General features: G+C 37.5%; 1 protein-coding gene and 2 pseudogenes across 1 annotated transcript in view; 1 reads left to right on the forward strand and 2 right to left on the reverse strand.

Moving 5' to 3' along the window:
* DNAH7 (dynein axonemal heavy chain 7) overlaps window positions 1–18207 on the reverse strand; it is a 221069-nt gene that overhangs the window by 163255 nt on the left and 39607 nt on the right. Inside the window, exons 12-19 of the mRNA XM_053665233.1 lie at window positions 17560–17739; window positions 13915–14187; window positions 12437–12564; window positions 10147–10225; window positions 8771–8995; window positions 6088–6234; window positions 3956–4641; window positions 438–624 (exon numbers count right to left, since the gene is read on the reverse strand). Coding sequence (XP_053521208.1) covers window positions 438–624; window positions 3956–4641; window positions 6088–6234; window positions 8771–8995; window positions 10147–10225; window positions 12437–12564; window positions 13915–14187; window positions 17560–17739 — 1905 coding nt within the window. The remainder of the gene's footprint in view (window positions 1–437; window positions 625–3955; window positions 4642–6087; window positions 6235–8770; window positions 8996–10146; window positions 10226–12436; window positions 12565–13914; window positions 14188–17559; window positions 17740–18207) is intronic.
* On the forward strand, window positions 12928–13358 carry LOC119038703 (protein mago nashi homolog 2-like; annotated as a pseudogene).
* On the reverse strand, window positions 15696–16186 carry LOC119038702 (ribosome biogenesis protein NSA2 homolog; annotated as a pseudogene).

The raw sequence follows: 18207 nt of genomic DNA on the forward strand, positions 1-18207 counted from the left end.
AATTTTACTAACCAACGTTACCCCAATCAATTCAACTTTAAAAAGGAAAAAATTACAAGTTCTCCCGTATCGTATTTGTGTGTCATTAATTGATTGCACTTTGTTTGTATATGTTGGGCTCTTTAGATTTATTTATGTATGTTTAAAACTCTTCTTTTTTTAGGTCCCTACAGAGAAAACTGTGGGGATTGCGTGTTTGGCATGCTGACATGTTTCCTTCCACCAGAGCACGTCAGTGGTGGTGATAGCCTGTACTGTAACATGGGGCCACAAAATAGATGGAGCAGCAGGTGCTGAGTCCACAGTCTTCTTATCAGAGCATGCGGTAAGAACCACAGCTACAACCAAATGCCATTAAATGTGGAAAAAAGATTATCTTGAAAACTAAAACCATGGCATTTCAACCAAACAATCACATTCTCAGAAGTTTTACCTACCTGTATGACAGTTTTCATGATATCTCTCCATGTTTTATCCACAGTTGTAAATCGTCTGCCTTCCTCGGGCATTTGAGACAAGATGTCCGGAGAGCTGAAAATCGGCTCCAAATACAGCCAGGTGGCCTGGACCTTGAGCCATTCATCCAGAATCTCCTGAAGCAGCAGGAGCTTGCCCTCCCACTCTCTGGAAGCAAAACACAGCAGCTCTTATCAACAGCAAACCAGTGTTTCAGTGACTAAACTCAAAACATGACTAGACTGTCAAGCTTGCATGCAATGTTGTGATTCCAACTTCCATTCATGTTTTCAAATCTTTGTTTTCAAAGATAAATCACTAGATTTGTTTTACAGAGTCCATTTTAAAATAATAACATCAACATTATGCTTGTACAGATATACATGTTAAGACATACCTATCTACGAATGGGCTAGTTCGTGTATACACCATAACAATAAACCTTTCTGCAATCCAGTTCCATGGCTAGAGGGCACAAATTGAGAAATGAGATTTTGGAGACAGTACTGGATTTCTCAAGGAATGGCATTCTGAACTTCTTAGGAAAGGTAGTTATATCCAAGATTAACTTCCTTTAACATTTTTTTAAAAATTGGGGCTCATCAAGGCCTTATTTCCAGAATAAAATATTTAATTCATAAGAAGTAACTGGCATTTAAAGAAAAATCTCCATAATCCTAAATATGTTAGTGTGTCATTCATGAGAAGGAAGCACTTTGGAATTTACAACAGGTTATCAGTTCATTTCTAAACATAAAAAACAATAATTTTTGGGAGCCGCCCTGCCTGGTTTCAGGAGCTGTAACCTGCCCATGGCTAAGGCTGAGTGAGCAACCATTGGACCATAAGCCACTAAGGAGACAAAGCTTATCTTCCCGGCAGGGCTGCTGCTTCTGCTCCTTTTACATCATCCATAACAGGCCCCCAGTGCTTGATCAGTTAGCCAATGAAGGGTAAGATTCCCCAAAGGGGGAATGACCTAAGACAGACACAATCATGGGGAGGCCCCAGAGAAGGATTTGGGGGGCTACAGCAAAGGGGGTGATGGACCCTTGCCCCTTGGCTTTGACATAGCCTGAGTCCTCATTCTGTCTACAAGAAATCTAATCTCTTGGATGCCTTACTTCCCCTGCCTGACTTAAGCCTGAAACAATGACAGAGGGCAGTACATCCCTGTGCTGGAAAGGGTGGGTTCCCCAGGCGATCAGGCCTAAGGAAGAATACATAAACTCCTGTGAAGCCTGCTTTGCTAAGAATGCCCTCAATTAAATGAAAAAGGTCTGAGCAGGAAATGAGTTTGTTACCCAAAGTTTTGTAGCCCTTCAGCTACAGACCCTGACTCAGAATAAGCCCTCAGAGTCCTTTGTATGTTATCTATTGTTTGATCCTTAGTGCCTGACAATGATTAATGAACTTTACCTGTATTCCTATGCAAATTGAAACCCAATAAAAACATATCAAGGCCAGGGTCAAGGCACTCTCTTCCTGAATGAGTGGCCAGGCCACCCTGAGGCACTCTCCCCTTGAGAGAGTAGCAGTGCCATCCCTTTTCCTCCACAGGACTCAATATTCCATGTGAATGTCTCGTATCTCATCCATAACACTGCAGACACTGCAGGCCAGTGTCTGCATCAAATAATAACTTGATTTCCTCAAGAATAAGTATAATTACACTATAAACTAACAATTTTATAAGCACATTTCTAAGGTCTCAGTACGTATTTGTTCTATCCTCACATTCTCGCATATATACCAATAGGGAGACTAAGGCACATAGAGGTAAGCACCACATTCAAGTTCACCCAACTAGTAAGTGAGAGTGCCAGAACTGAACCCAGAGAGCTGTAACCACTATGCTGTAAGAGCTAACAAAGCTATAAAGAATGATTAATAGCAATACAGCTTAGCAATGAGGTAACTTTATGTGTACATTAACAATTACACATTACACAGTGATAATCTGTAATTTTAGATTATTAAAACCAAGAAATATAAATAAGGGTTCTAAAAGTCACCAGGCATTTTCAAATGACTTTTAAAAAATACTTTTTTTCCAATGTTTATTAATAATTTGTTTAACCTCTTTTCATAAGAACCGGATTATTGCTAAGTGACGTAAGCCAGGCAGTGAAAGACAAATACCATATGATCTCACCTATAAGTGGAACCCAATCACCAAAACAAACAAATGAGCAAAATAGAACCAGACTTGGAAATAAAGAACAAACTGACAGTAACCAGAGGGGAGGGCAGGAGGGGGACAACGGGGGAAAGAAGGGGAAGAGGCAGGCAACAGAACACAAATAGAGGACCCATGGGCATGGACTATGAGGGGAAGTGACTGCGGGAGTTGGGGCAGGGGACGGGGTTGGGATGAGCAAAGGGGAAAAAGGCAGGGCAACTGTAACTGAACAACAATAAATTTTAAAATAAAATAAAGTACTTTCCGCGTTTATCAATAGTTTATCAAAAGTTCCTCTTTCCACGAGAAGAAATGAATGCCCACGCTTTTTTCTGGTGCCACTGCCTGTTTATCCATCTCATCCCTGACTGAGGCAGAAAATTCTGCCACTGGCTAATGATCTCACGCACAGTCCTTAAAAACAGAAGCTAGATACACCACTTTCAGAGTGTTGCAAAAACTAGCCTTGATGAGCACACCAGAGGAAGCTGGGCAGCAGGCAGAGCAGTGAGCACACCAGAGGAAGCTGGGCAGCAGGCAGAGCAGTGATACAGGAAATGGAGAGACCAAGCCAGAGCATGTTCAAGTTTAGGGTAATGTATCAATGACCAAAGGCAAATACAACCAAGTAATTAGCTTTCTTTGCCATATAAACTCATATTGAAGATAGTAGACTGATTTGGATTTACTCTCTTTTTAAGGTAAAATATAGACTTCTTATAATACAAATTATGGAAATAGAAAAAACTGACAGATGGGATGAAAGCTTCGTTTAATCAGCTGTATCAAATGCCTACAACACCCATCTAAAATCATGGTTTCATCCTTTTGCACTTATCTAGCAGTTCTTCATGCACATGAGTGGAAATTACAATAGATTTACAGGGATTATCTACAATATACTCATTAGTATACCTTAAAAATCACATTATTTTCAGTTTTATAAATTCTATAAATAAATTAGTTTATTTATAGAACATAGATTATAAATTCTATAAACTATGTTCATAGACACAAAATTATCTTTGAGAGTCAAATACGTAAAAATCAGATTGTAGGCAATAAAAATGAGTATGTAGAGGCTTATTGTCCACTACCTTATTTTATGAATACAAAAGACAGCCAAAGATCAGTACTCTCCCAAAAGCAATGAAGGTTGTCATTCCTTACAATGAACTATTTAAACTATTAAGTATGAAATGCAAATTCAATTTAAAAAAACTACATTACATGCAAGTGATTATTTTGGGGTCAACATAAAACAAGTGCTGGTTTTGGTAATGTGGTGTGAACACCGTCATACGAGTAGCACTTTACCTCATTTGTTTTTCATAAGGCTTAATGAAAGGAGATCCTCGCATTGTTTGTGTCTTGATGATGTGGTCATCCAACAACATCTGAATTTCATCAACTGATGACAAAATAAATGTCCCAGATTCTCTATAAGGGACAATGACAAATTCCATTGTATCCCACTCATTAATCATCTTCTCCAGGGCCTTTTCGAGAGAGTATTCTTTGCTAGCTGCTTCACTAATAACTTCGAATTTATCTAAGTATTGTTCCAGGTTCATGTCCAGAAAAGGGGAGACAGTGGAGTCATCTGCTGGCTGCAGGGGGTAGCCAACAATTTTGGACATGGCTTCCCAGTGCCTGGGGCGCAGACCAGGATTACAGATCACTTGAATGAGAGGAATGTGCTGCTTGAAATCTTCCACCTTTGCTCTTACTTTTTTTGCCATTGCCAATGCATTTGGAGAATCATGGAAGGTTTTCTCCAGCTTGTATAGTCCCCTCCAGTAATTTCCAACATCTGCTTCTACTTGGTCTGGATTCACCTTGTTATACGGTCCTTCTGTCCATCCTCTAAATTTATTGCTAAATTCAACAGCAGTTTCATAGAGACGAAGATAGGGGTTCAAACCATCTTGGATTTTTTTACGTTGAGGATATATTGATGGTAGCCAACCAAATGCCTCCTCTTCAGCATTAAACTGCTCAATCTGGTAGAATAGGTATTAAATTTATTATTCTGAAAGTGAATGATATCCAAAATTAAGTTTAAAGAAATATTCATATCAAATGTGGCCCAAAAAACACTAAACCCTAAAATTAAACTTATCTTGGGCCTAATGTAGAAAAACTGAGCAGTAGTCTCTTTATCCTATTTATTCTAGTTTCCAGAGAGCAATGACTGGTTAAGTTCCTAACATAGTAAAATAAATTTTCATACATAAAGAAGCCTTTGTCCATCCAGATGTACTGAGGATATAGCTTCATTTATTAATGAACAAGAACCTAGGTACATTCAACATACACAGCATTGTGTTAGGTACTGAGGAAAAATTTTAAAGAGTATTATATCACAAAGTACAAACTCCAAGCAGTTAGTAATCCAGCCAAAGAGATAGGACATAAGTACTTGAAAGTTAAATAGCAATTATTCAATAATAACATCAGCAATAGAAGAGGTATGTGAGAGCAGTAGCTGTTCAGTATAAAATGAATAGTATGTACAAAAAAATGCTATTGCTCAGAGACTAAAGAGCACATTAAAATAATGCAGTTACAAGTGCTCTGTAGAGAAGATACAACTGGAACTGGGTCTTGAAAATAAATACAATAAGAAGAGGCAAAGAAAGCATTAATTTTTTCTTAGTTTAGTTGTGAAATATGTGAGGATGTGGGTGGTTTAGAGGAATAGAATCAAAACACATGAACTCGATATATAAATTATGCAGGCTACTTAAAATTGTATTGGCCTCAGTTATAAAAAAGTTTACAAAGTTTATTTCTCTTTTCTTAACATCGGTTCACATATTTGTGATTATTATAAGCTAACTACATGATCTGATAAGATACTAAAATCTTTCAATGTAAGAGAAGTGACAGAGCATCATAAAATGGTCTGTTTTCATATTTTCCCTTTTTATGAAAAAAACACAATTAAAAATGTAAAAAAATCTTACACAGCCAAGAATATGGCTTTCCTCCCTTCCAGCTTCTTCTCAGGAGAAAGCTGATTTCTGAAGTGGCAATACTGGGAACAAAGTAGCTTGATGATAAATGACCAAATTTAAAAACACAGCCACCATATTTTAAGCTGGTTTCTATGAAGAGGAGAAAACTAAACAGTAACCAGGTGCCATCACAAGACACAAACGTTTAAATGACACAAAATGAAAGTTAAGAAGCAGATGGAGCTAAACTTCATTCCTTCAAATAAAAGACGATGACCCCTGAAATGTTATCCCCACCAGCAAAAAACAGCACTGTCCACTCCTTGAAGCCTGTCTGTAAAATCTATCCGTGCCCTTTATGTTATTCTCTAATTAAATATAGTTAAACTTCTTTTATTTGAATCTATTTCTTAAAGGTGAATATGCAATGAAAACTCAATACTGTTTCTTTTGAACCGATTTATCCTCATAAGAATTTTTAAACAGTACCTTTTCTGCTGCTACGTCCAACTTTCCATTCAGTATCTGAGCCTTTTTCAGGTATCGCTGTACATCCTGAAGATCTCCAAGTGAGTAAAACTCTTCTGACTGCTTAGCATAACTCTCTAGCTCCTCCACAAACCGCTCACACCGTAACTGATATAAGAAAAACAGTATTTGCTGTTACATATTTAAAAGTTAAAGCCCCTAGGCATCAAGAGCAAATTTAAATATTTGTCAGCCCTGGGGGGTGGGGTTAGAGGGTGGAGGGATGAGCAAAACAGAAAAAGGCCTCAGGGACAGGGAAGACAGTGCGGTGATTGAGAGGAGAGGGCTGGGAGTGGGTGGAGGCCGAAGAGGGGATAAGGGGGATAAATGGTAATGGGAAAAATATAGTAACATTTTTTAAAAAATAAAATAAAACAAAGAATTTCTACCAGGAGAGAAAACAATATAGAAATTTTATTTTTTACATGAAAATAAATATTTCTAAGGACTATCAGAATTATTATTAATATATTCTGATATGGGCAAAATATATAAAAGGGATAATCTCAAAGATACTGGGATCTAAAATATGCAGAATTTTTAAGAGTAGGACTTAAAACTAATCATTAAAATTCTTATGATTCACAAATTGGAGACATCCAATCTTTTGCTATCAGTGGGAGAAGTTCTAACTGATAAAATGATTGAGAATGTGTCTACGGCCCTACCACCCTGAACTCGCCCGATCTCGTCTGATCTCGGAAGCTAAGTAGGGTCGGGCCTGGTTAGTACTTGGATGGGAGAGAATGTGTTAGACCCATTATTAGTGTGCTACAGAATTTATTCTAACAAATGATTTATAAACATTTGAAAAATCTCAAATCATCAAGTATGGGGTTAAAAGAAACCTCCAATTTTTTAAGAGCTATAATGATATTTGAGGCATTTTTACAAACAACTGGAAAAAAATTTTAATTGTGTTCTGATACTCAAATATCTCTTTAATAAACCATGCTAAAACAAAGATTTCCAAGGTATTTTTTGTCCTGTGGGCTCTCCTCACAAGAAATGTGTAAGGTAAACAAAAGCCTAAAAACTATAGCTTTCCAATAGAAACCGTGTGTGTGTGTGTGTGTGTGTGTGTGTGTGTGTGTGTGTGTGTGTGTGTGTGTGTGTTTAATGAGAAAGGCTTATTACAAAATTATTATTGGTATGGTATCTAAAAGATAGTTCTTAATAAAATATGTAAAAGTCATCTCTAGGTGATTCAAAAACAGATTTCATATTTTATAGGTTGTCTAGATTGATTTCTGTCCCCTTTTCTTCAGTTCCCTGGCAAACTTATCATTCTGGACCAGCAAGGGAATGAACATGAGAGGATGGATTTTGTCAGCATTATGTCATGTAAAATAGTATATTTTACAAGCAAGTGTAGATAATTCTGAGCCACCTAGCATTTTCTAAGGTTATATTATAACTTAAGCATTTAATGTTTATTATTCCTGATATTTTCTAAAAGCTTTTAAAAATTCTGGAGTGGACTAAATGTAAAACAGAAATATAGACTACAGTTTAAAATGAAGTGTGTTTGTTTGTTTGTTTGTTTGTGCCAATCTGTGAATCATTCTCCAAACAATACATTCTGCCAATTAACTGTATTTGCTATAGTATGGCAGAAAGATACTAGGCTTGCTATCGAAGGATGTCCCTGCTGGCTGGCCTCTTCACTTTGTGATCCCTTGTCTTTCCATTTGTAAAAGGAGACCAAAGACCTAAGTCACTTATTCAGACCATAGCCATGGAGTGCTCTCAGTGTTCCTGGCACCCATACTGGCCATGGGCTATAAACGGAGAAAAGATCAAAACCAAACAGCCCTGCTATCAAGGAGCTGATTGTCTAGTGGAGAGACAGACCTGAAAATGAAAACATAATGATCAGATCATCAGATAATTTCGGGTGCGCTGAAAATGCAATGGAGCAGAGGAGAAGCAGCACTGAGGTCTGGCTAAGAGGGCTGCCCAGAAGGTCAAATGAGGGTGCTAGACAGACAAGCATTAGCATGTGGGTGCAAAGTGTGTTACTGAGCAAATGGGAAGAATGTGCAAGTGATGAGAGTGTGACAGAGCAAGGACATGAAGGTAGCCCAGGGCTGCTGAAAAGTCAAGGGCAAAGAGTGGGAAGAGTGAGGAGATGAAGCTGGACAGGTGGACAGGGAGAACCATGTTATACGTAGGACAAAAAAATGGAGCAGTAATGCAGCATCAACTTATTAAAATATGTTTTGAGCCTTTAAAAAAAAGGTGAGAGAAAATTAAATGTTAAGAGTAATGATATTAGGCACAGTGCTTTAGGTGAGTTTGAGCGATTATGTGAAGGCACATTTCATCAATGAAGCTATGACATAAAGTGACAAAAATAACCCAAAAGAGCACTCACTACGAACTATGTAAGGTGAATACTATTTTTATGAATAGTCATATGTGGGCAATTTGGATGTTTTCTCCATTGAAAAAAATCAAGAGACAGCACCACACCAATCCAGTATGTACACTATCTTCTACTACAATTTATAGTATAAGAAAGTTAACATGTCTGACCTGCGAAATAGTGGGGGTATATATAATGCTACTTAAGAAGCGAAAACTTAAACATGTCCAGAAAAGGGAAATAATTGAAAATATCTTAAGACCTTAAGATGCCAACCTTAAGACCTTCTTGATATTGCTCTGTTTTGTCTTTAATGATTTTCTTATGTTCATCAAAGACTTCTTCCATTCTTCCATACCACTGGAAAACATTATTATTCAGCCTAATATCTGCCGGAGAAAAGTTGGTGCATTCGATAAGGAAAGCGAGGCAGTTTTTAGAGTCCACCAGCCTCTGTCCCAGTTCAACCATATCAGTTGTCTCCACTTTCTGGATATAAGCCTAAGGGGAAATAAAAATTACAGATGGCATTTTAACAAACAGCTCATGTCAAAAATAGCCTGAAGAAATACACTGCACAAATATGTACAGACTTCTTAGAAGTACAATACAGACTTTTGGTTCAAGATAAGGGACTGCAGTACAGTTCTGTCCCGTTGACCCCGAACACCTCTACTAGAACAGCAGGCAGGGGCAGGAAGAAAACCCTAAACACCACATGAAAAGCTCTGGAAGGCCAGGGAGGATGCTATGGGTTTCTGGGAAATACGAAGCACGTGCTACCTGAGTGGTATTTACTCTTTCAGGATAGCATTTCCAGGTACCTATTATGTGTCTGACACCGTGTCTGGTGCTGGCAATCCACTGTGAAAACAAACAGAGCTGCTCGGACCTCAGGGAGGTTACGGTCCAGTTGGGGGAGGTGATCAGTCACATGACCACCAGAATAAATGTAAAATCCCAAACTTGCAACAGGCAACAGTGCTGCAACACTGTCCTCAGCTATAAACCTAAAAAATAACCGTGGGCAAATTTAACAAAACACGTGCTAGATCCAGATGAGGAAAACTGTAATGCTTTATTAAAGGGCATTTAAAAAATTCTGAATATAGAGACATGTTGAAATGTAATGTAAAGATGTAAATTTCCTTCCAGTCTATAAAATCAATAAAATTCCAATCAAAATTGCAATTACATATCTTAATAATGTAAATGCTGAAGAAAACGTGCTACCTCACTGAAAAATGAGAAAACTGGCCGTTACTTGTAACTACCTACGTTCACCTGCCCTGTCTTACACCCCACCTCACTGTCTATGAAGTCAGTGCTTCTGCTTCTTTGATGTTTTGAAGCTCTTTTTACTCTCTCATCTCCATCTTTCCAGCTCTCACTCCTCATTTCCTCTCTCTAATATATGTGTAACATTACATATATGTTCAGAAAGAACAGAGTTCACACTAAACTATAAAGAATCATTACCTTAAAGAAAGGAATTAGGTAGACTCAAAAGCTAAATATAAAAAATTATTTCAGGTCTTTAACTTTTGGAGGGATGTGTTACAGTATTATCATATCAATAATTATAATAGCTGCATAAAAAAGGAAAAAATTAACTTATACATGTACAATGATAAAGACTTTACAGACAGTACCTTTACTTCCATTAGTTCTGCTGTATTTGGAGGAGTGCTGAGAGCTTTTTCAGCTATCTTTTCAAATTCATCACATAAACTGAAACAATAGACAAAGGTACTCATATCATTAATTTCATCCCTAAATATGTTAATGTATACGACTGAATGTCCCATTACATGAAAAAAATAAAGATTATCTTACCTATATAACATCTAATGAATTTAAAGCAAATTTGTGTTCACTCAATACCTACTATATGCTCAACTACAGTATTAAGTGATACAGAAATGGATAAAAGGTAACAATGGTCCTTAAGAAGTTTGCGATCCGAGTGGAAGACAGAACCATGAACAGTCATTCCCAGCCTGGAGTGTTAAGAGCCCTAGCAGAGATTTAGTCACAATGGTGTGAGAAAAAGTGGTACAAAGGAAAGGAGTGATTAACTTTACTTGGAAGGAATAGTAAAATTGAGCCAGTATGCTCAGGAAATTCTGGTAATATGCAAATATTTCCCACTGATTTGGGTTGTGAACAGTAAAAATAATGAACTTACTGTGAGGCTAAAGAATAGTGTGGTGGGTTCTAAGGAATCCAGATAAAATGTACAGAAATTTCTTCAAGAAGATTGGACATGATGTGAAGGAGAGTAGAACAGCACAGTGATGATGCTGGTTTAAAGCAGGGGGTTGGAAGAGGGTTTTGAACATGTTCATAAATTCCAGAGGTAGAATCACAGTGAAGGAGAGATTCACCACAGAGAGATGGTTAGTGGATTCTGCTCCAGAGGGATGAAAAGCATTAAAGCTGAGCTCATAGGTAGAGAGAACTCTGAATGGTGTAACGGACTCTGGCTCTGAGCACGTGGGGAGACAGGTATAAACGGGTTCATGGAGAGGAGAACTGAGACATATCATATCTAAGGTTCCTATAATAGTCCTGCTATGTCCTCTGTACATCCAGGTAGTCTGACGAGAGGCTTAATGAAGAGAACAAGGATAAAATAGAAGTGGCTTGAGCTCAGAGGGCAGTTAAGAAGCAGGGAAAATATCTGTGCAATTAAAATATATATTTCACTCAGCATGAGGCTACATAGAAAAGGTATGTTCACTATATTTCCAGTTACTTTTAGAGGAAAAGGTGTTTTAAACTGAATGTATGATGCTGGTTCCTAGATAAGCTGCCTGAAGCCAAATCCTCTTTCCCCTGCTGGCTTACCTCTCACCTCAAACCCCTCAGTGTCTGTGAAAGGAACACAAACCACTCCTGGGTCCTGGAATACACCATGCCATTTTCATGCCTTACTCCCTTCTGTACAGTGTCTTCTCTACCTGGAATGATTCCACCCGCATGTTCACCTGGTAGACTCCTACTCCTCCTTCAAAATGAATTCACACATCACATCCTCTTCACAGCCTTCCCTGATTTGCCCCTCTCCCCCAAACCCTACCCTGAGAGAAAATTGTTTCTTTCTCTGTTCCTACTTCTGTGGCTCAGTGCAGTACTTACTGGGCACTGTAGTGATTTACTGCTTGTATGTCTACTTCCCCTTCAACACTGTAACTTCCTTCAGCAGTTATATTTACATTTAGAATCCCAGTACCTAGTGTTTTTCCCAACACATGGTAGGGAAATAAAGCTTCCCTCAGGCTTCTCTATAGCCTGAAAGAAATATTCTTTTTAATGATTAAAAACTCTGATTGTTTTTCCCCCGTGGAACTGATACCAGAGCAACACCAGTATCAGCTGTTGGAAGACTAGTTACACTTCCTGTCTTAAATAAACAGGTGTTCTGCTTTAGCCTCCTGTGAGTTTACTTAACATAGGTCAATTTTCCTAAATATCTCCCAGTTTGTCAACAGGCAAGTTTTTAGTTAAGACAAAAAGTTACCATGGACTTGAAGAGCGACAACAGCAAGGGGAAGCGCCAAATGCAAGGGCCTCTGAGCACTTGCCCCCTGACCCATGACCCCTACGGTGTGAGTCCACTTTGAAACCTACTTTGTGTATGGATTACAAAAATTTAAAAATCTAAACTTAGATAGGTAATGTCCACCTCACTTGTGCAAATAAAATGAAAAACACTTTAATACCACCTTAATTCAAAAAATTGAGAAGGCACATTTTTGGTGAAAAAAATATACTAATAATCACCAAATAACAAAGCCAAAGAGAAATAAGTTTGGCATTATCTCTTCTTTTGGGCCATTTATAACACTCCTGTAATCCATTTCTTTAGCAGAAGGACAGTTGATTCTATTTCACATCACCCCCCAAAAAAGAAAAACATAATCAGTATCACATAAATACCTTGCATTTACTTCTTGATGATCTCTGAACATTCTAGCTATTAATTTTCCACAAATAATGTCTGCTCGCTTCACCAAAGCTCTGATTAATTCCTCACAGCACATTTCAAACATTCCTAAACGGACATTCTACAAGGTTAAGTAACAAATATTAGAAGTTTAATAAATATGAAACAACTAAAAGATTCCCACAATTTCACCTCTCTCATAATCTTAATTTTTGTGTGTGTAATCTAACAAGATTGAGGGTTTTTTAAATATGATATAGACAGGCTGTCTAAATACTCATTGGTTTTTACAACTATCTTCTAAATAAATCTCCATAAAGTGTTTGTTATCTTGGAAGTCAATGCTATTTCAGGACAACAATGAATATATGCACAAAACTTTGGAAAATTGAGTTATCGCTTGAGAGTACAGAATTTCGATGGTATATTCACTCTGTACACAAAAGTAACACATTTATCTTCAGTGGGCCTCCTGGGAACAAGAATGGCCATGGCCAGGGGCTTCTACCTGTACTACCATGTAGGGCACAAGGGCAAGCGTGGATGCGAGTTTCTGGAATTCAAGTTTCAGCTGGACGGAAAGCTTAGATATGTCAAAAACAGTAATTACAAAAATTATATCATGATCAGAAAAGAGGCTTAATGAATACAGGCATGTAACAGAAGAACGGTAGAGAATTATTGGCGACAGTGAAAGTACAAAAGAAGATGATGCTTTGTGGCCTCCCCCGAAAGAGCCAGCCAGCAGGAGCTGGAAATTATAACTGGAGATTACGACTTCAAAAATAGCTTCGCTTATCGATATAAATCAGTCAAAAGATCCTGAAGGCCTACAAGTATTTTATTATTTGGTATAGGACCTGAAATGTTGTTTTTAGTCTCATTGGATTACATTTCAAGATTAAACCAATCTAAATTACATTTTTAAGCTGTTTTTATATTTAAGGAAGGGAAGGAGGGTTTATTTGTCACTTACAATATTGGGGTTTTTATGAATGTGAGGCAAAGGAATTTTCTGTATGCAAATTGAAAATAAAATAAACAAATAAAAGTCACACGTCCATGGTAAAAAGTTCAGAAAATATTAGAAAGGACAAAAGGAGAAAATTTTAATTTACTAGTCTCCTGCTAAACAGAAGTAAACATATTATAATGAAATTACCATATTTTCCAAAGGCTTTATAAATACTAAAGAAAACAAATTAACTTCTTGGAATTTTTGAGTAGTCAAATTCAAAAGTTAGGGTTGTAGTAGACTTTCAGTCTAGGAGAACAAGAACCGCATCTGTTTGCCTATCTATGTGTGTCTTGGGCTTACCATGATGCTTGGCAAATGAAAAGGCTCAATAAATATTTTTCCTTGTTACAGTAACATTCTAAATCTTTCACTCTGTGGTCTAAAAACACATCCTGATAGACCTGGGGAAATATCATTAGGTACAGAGAAGAGTTGTACAAAATGGGTCATTACCTTTCTAGACGTGTACTGTATTTCCTCTATAAGTTTTTGGTATTTGCGAATTTCTTGTATTATTTTCTCATAATGATGGTTTTCTGCAAGGAAAGCATCAACATCTCGCTCAGCTTTTCTGGTGATCAAAAAATCATACTTGTCATACAGCCTGAGGTGCTCGGTAGGTGCTACGCTCTCTCTCATGATCACTTCCTTAACCTTCTCTTTGTGAGCTTCAACAATTTCATTCAGAATGATCGGTTTCAAGGTTGTTGGTTTAGAGGAACTTTCCTAAAGAAAGGGGCAAGGACAATGTTAGTAATTTAAAATGCCTTGTATTAAGGTAACCATGTCCTTTATCTTTGTAAAACAGCCAGTCCTACCATATTGACATTATTTTTTATTCACGAGTTCTTTTTGGTTTTCTAATCTCTATAGAAAGATAAATCCAATCATAGCAGTATTTTAAATATGTAGGTTTCATATAACTTTTTTGTTTTTCCTTAAGGCTATCTACTTAGTTGTGTTTAGTTTTTCACATGGATGAAAGAACAGTCACTGAAAAATATACACAACGTGAGAAAATATAAAAATGGCAAAATCCGCACTTTATTTGAGCAATGGCATGTACTAGTTTTATAGGGTACTGCTTGCATTGGACACTGTTTTAAAAAGTCAGCCATCTCAATGTCACATCCCTGTACTCTTCGATCATAGTACTCCCTCACATTGAGGAATAATGTTTACAGGGCAAGGAAAGATCGATTACTCATTCACTGACCTCTGATCTTTGATTCTGTGAAGAGCAACTAGAGCAGACTAAAATCCCTAGTTGAAAATTTGCATTCTGCTGTCGCCATTAGAATAATGGTGGGCAAGAACGGGTCAGGCACAATTTTAAATCAGCAAACAGATCTCAACAGCTTTTCTCCTCTTTTTCAAATAAGAGGACAAGTAAACATGCATACATTATTTATCATCTTGAACCAAGTTACATTTAAAAATATATAGGCTCCACCTGTCATCCAGAAGGGATTTTTAAGTGAAACAAAAACCACTGTCGGTAGTGGATAGTCTACAGCATTCAAATTGGTACCAAAGGATTCCTTAAGAGAACTGAGCAATTTGGTCAGATATCCAGGATGCATTTGTCTGCGATGCTCTCTGGTGGGAATTCCAGAAAATCGTTTTGCTTAGGACTACCAGATAACTTTATGAGAACATTAGTGAATACCACCACCACCACCACCATCTCATCCCTTGGCTCTGTAGGTGCTGGTGTCATCTCTGCTGAAAAAGAACTTTAGAATAAAGCAATCTCTATTATGTACTGTATGCAATGTAAAATTATTGGAGCCAATGTGAACCTCACTGATATTCATTATAGAAGGTTTCCTAAATTTATTAACAGCCTATCTCATTTTTAAAGGCTATAGATTTACCTTTCTAAACAGAACTGGATACCAGTACTTCAGAACTATATTAGAAAGTATTCTTTCCATATGACTACTGATTGGTTCCTACCAGGAGTCAAGAGAAATGATATTTTGTACAAGAAAGTTGGAGTGTTCAAAAGCATATCAAATTAGAAGAGGTGGTGATGTGCTTGGTTGGACTCACAGTGCCTTAGCTTCTTGTAGGTTGGCCTTCCACGGGAAAAAGTGTATTTTTAATCCCCCCTTCAATTCCATCAAAGATTTGAAAAGGAAAAGCTATATAAACTCCAGTTCTGCAGTTGTTGTCAAGGATCATGAAGAGCGTGTTCAGTTATCTTACTCAAAGCACCCTTTACATCCTTTCTATTTAGGTGGTTTTCCAGTAAAGTGATCTCCAATGAAGCAGACTTCAATAGCCATCCTTTTGCATGCTTTCTTCTTTGTTGCCTCTGTTCCAGTAACTTTTAATACCTGCTTGTCCTTGGGCACAAACTTTGGGCACAGGGACTTCCCATTTTTGTGCTTCCTCTTTTCATGTGTGTTTAATCATAGTGGAAAGTACTTAAGCTCGAGATTGTCCTTCTCTGTCCAGTAGATATGCAGGTACCGCTCCTTGTGGAGTGTTTTCATCATTCTTCTGCCTGGTGTTTCTCTTCTCATGCATCTCAATAATCTTTTTCATTTGTATTGGCTCATCATGATGCTTTTTATGGTAGAGCTTAGCCTTCAGACCAATGATTTTTTTTTGCCTTCTTTGAACATTCATGAGCCTCTCCATGACCTTTTTTCTTTCTCTTTTTCTCATGGTAATCCATAGAAATCTGGTGTAGCTCAATGTACTCATTCTGTGGCATGGTTACAGCCAGCTAGCAGCTGGGAGCAGTCCCCCAGGCACAAAGGAGCTCTCGACTTTCAGGTCTCAGAGACCCATGAGCCCACTCCCTGCAACTTGGGACAAATAAGAGATACTTCTAATAGGAGAGAGACTTCTATTTATGGCAACATGAAGAAAAATATCCAAAGCCTCAAAGACTTTCCTGCATAAAGTTCTGACATGGATAAGCTCATAATGATAAATGAAAATAGCCACAGATAAAAGCTACCAGGAGCAGGAATCATATCAGCAAACAGAAAAGTAGAAAGAGTAATGAATACATGATGAAGTACAAGAGACAATCAGAAATGACCAAGCCTACTCAGAAGAAAATTTAATGGAATTTTTATAATATAAAAATTAAAATTAAAAAAATTAGAAGCTACATAAAGATGATAATATTCTCAACATAGATAAGTACACAATCATAATGCTCAGTAAAAAAATAAGACATTGTTATTTATAAAATGACACCTTTTATACAAAGACATGGAAGAACAACTGAAATTGTTTAGAGATATATAAACATGTACTAAGTTTGTCTTAAAATTCAGAATAATAACTACAAAAATCAAGACAGTGATCCTTTTCTAGAAGGAGAGCAATGCGAACAGTGATGAGCAATGGGGGGCAGGGAGGGATTAAAGGTATCAGTAATACTCTACTTTTTAAGTTAGACTGTAGGTACACAAGAATTAATGTCACTACTTAAAACTATACACACTAGTCTCCTGTACTCTTTTGTATTCATGATTTTGTATTCATGAAATTTTCATAAACTATTTTCCACCTATAAAAGGAAAAAGAAAGCTACAAGTTGGACTTATAAAACTTGAAAGCCTTGCAAGTTAAAGAATTTTCTGACATGCTCATTTCATACAGTAGTCTGAAATACTACTATTGAAATATAGTTCGGCATAGCCAAAGAGAGAAAGGAAGTAGAATCTCTGACTTCAGAGTATGAAGACACTATTATGGAAAAAGGTAGATGAGGAGGGTAATCATTTGGAGGACCATTTTGCGGAGCTGGAAGAGCAGAGCAGAGGCCTACAACACGGTATGTGTGCTCCAGCACACACTCACTGACTGCTTCAAATCTGACCACTGCTTCAATGCTTTCCCCTCAGACAGTTTTCAGTTGATTCCAGTGGAAGACTGGACTAAGAAACTAAGTATATTATCTGGGAAGCTAATGGGAAAACAGTATTCTTTTGGAACAAAACTTCCTCATAAGTCAATGTTACTAGGCCATATGAATTCTCCAAAGTAGAGGACACCTGTCTACACCTTTCCAAAGAAATTTGAAGTGAATATCATGCAAATTCAAGCAATCAGAATATACTTGTTACTTACCAGCTTGGAATACAATCTTGTCTCAACCCTTGGCACAAAACTGACAGCTTTAATCATGACATCATAAATATTTAGAAAGATGTCTATATAGTCATTGAACTCAGGTTCAAACTTAATGGTGTCATTATCAAGAATCAGCCTCATGATGAAACCTGGATGTTCAAAAGCTCTAACAGAATCCTGAAAAAAAAGATTATTGTATTATTTTCCATACAAACAACTGCAAAACTACTTTTGCCCCATCCTGTACATATGAGTTGTGATAGACTAAGAAGTGCGCTGGTCTCAATTAGCATCCATAGGAACTCATCCTTGCTCCAATGCCCTAAAGTTAAGCCAAAGAAGAGCTCTACTAAAAAGGGAAAGAGTGATTCCCAGCTAGACATGTTGGCATCTAGAATCCACTGGGCTTACAGATTCCAGGAAAAGGAGGATGTACATAGCAGTGGGGCTCTAGAATCGTGCCCCCACCCCGCCCTGCAAAAAAAAAGAGCCCAAGAGGAGAGCATTCAAATTCTCAGGCAAAAAAAAAAATCCCAGGTCCTTCTCACACTGTAACAGGACCTTCTTCTAAAAAGAAAAGAGTTCCTTTTCCCCAGCTATCATGACCCCAATTTCCCAATTATGGGAATTTTCATTTATTTCCCC

Source organism: Artibeus jamaicensis, unplaced genomic scaffold (genome assembly GCF_021234435.1).
Source record: "Artibeus jamaicensis isolate MK-2021 breed Jamaican fruit bat unplaced genomic scaffold, CSHL_Jam_final contig_391, whole genome shotgun sequence".
NCBI lineage: Eukaryota > Metazoa > Chordata > Mammalia > Chiroptera > Phyllostomidae > Artibeus > Artibeus jamaicensis.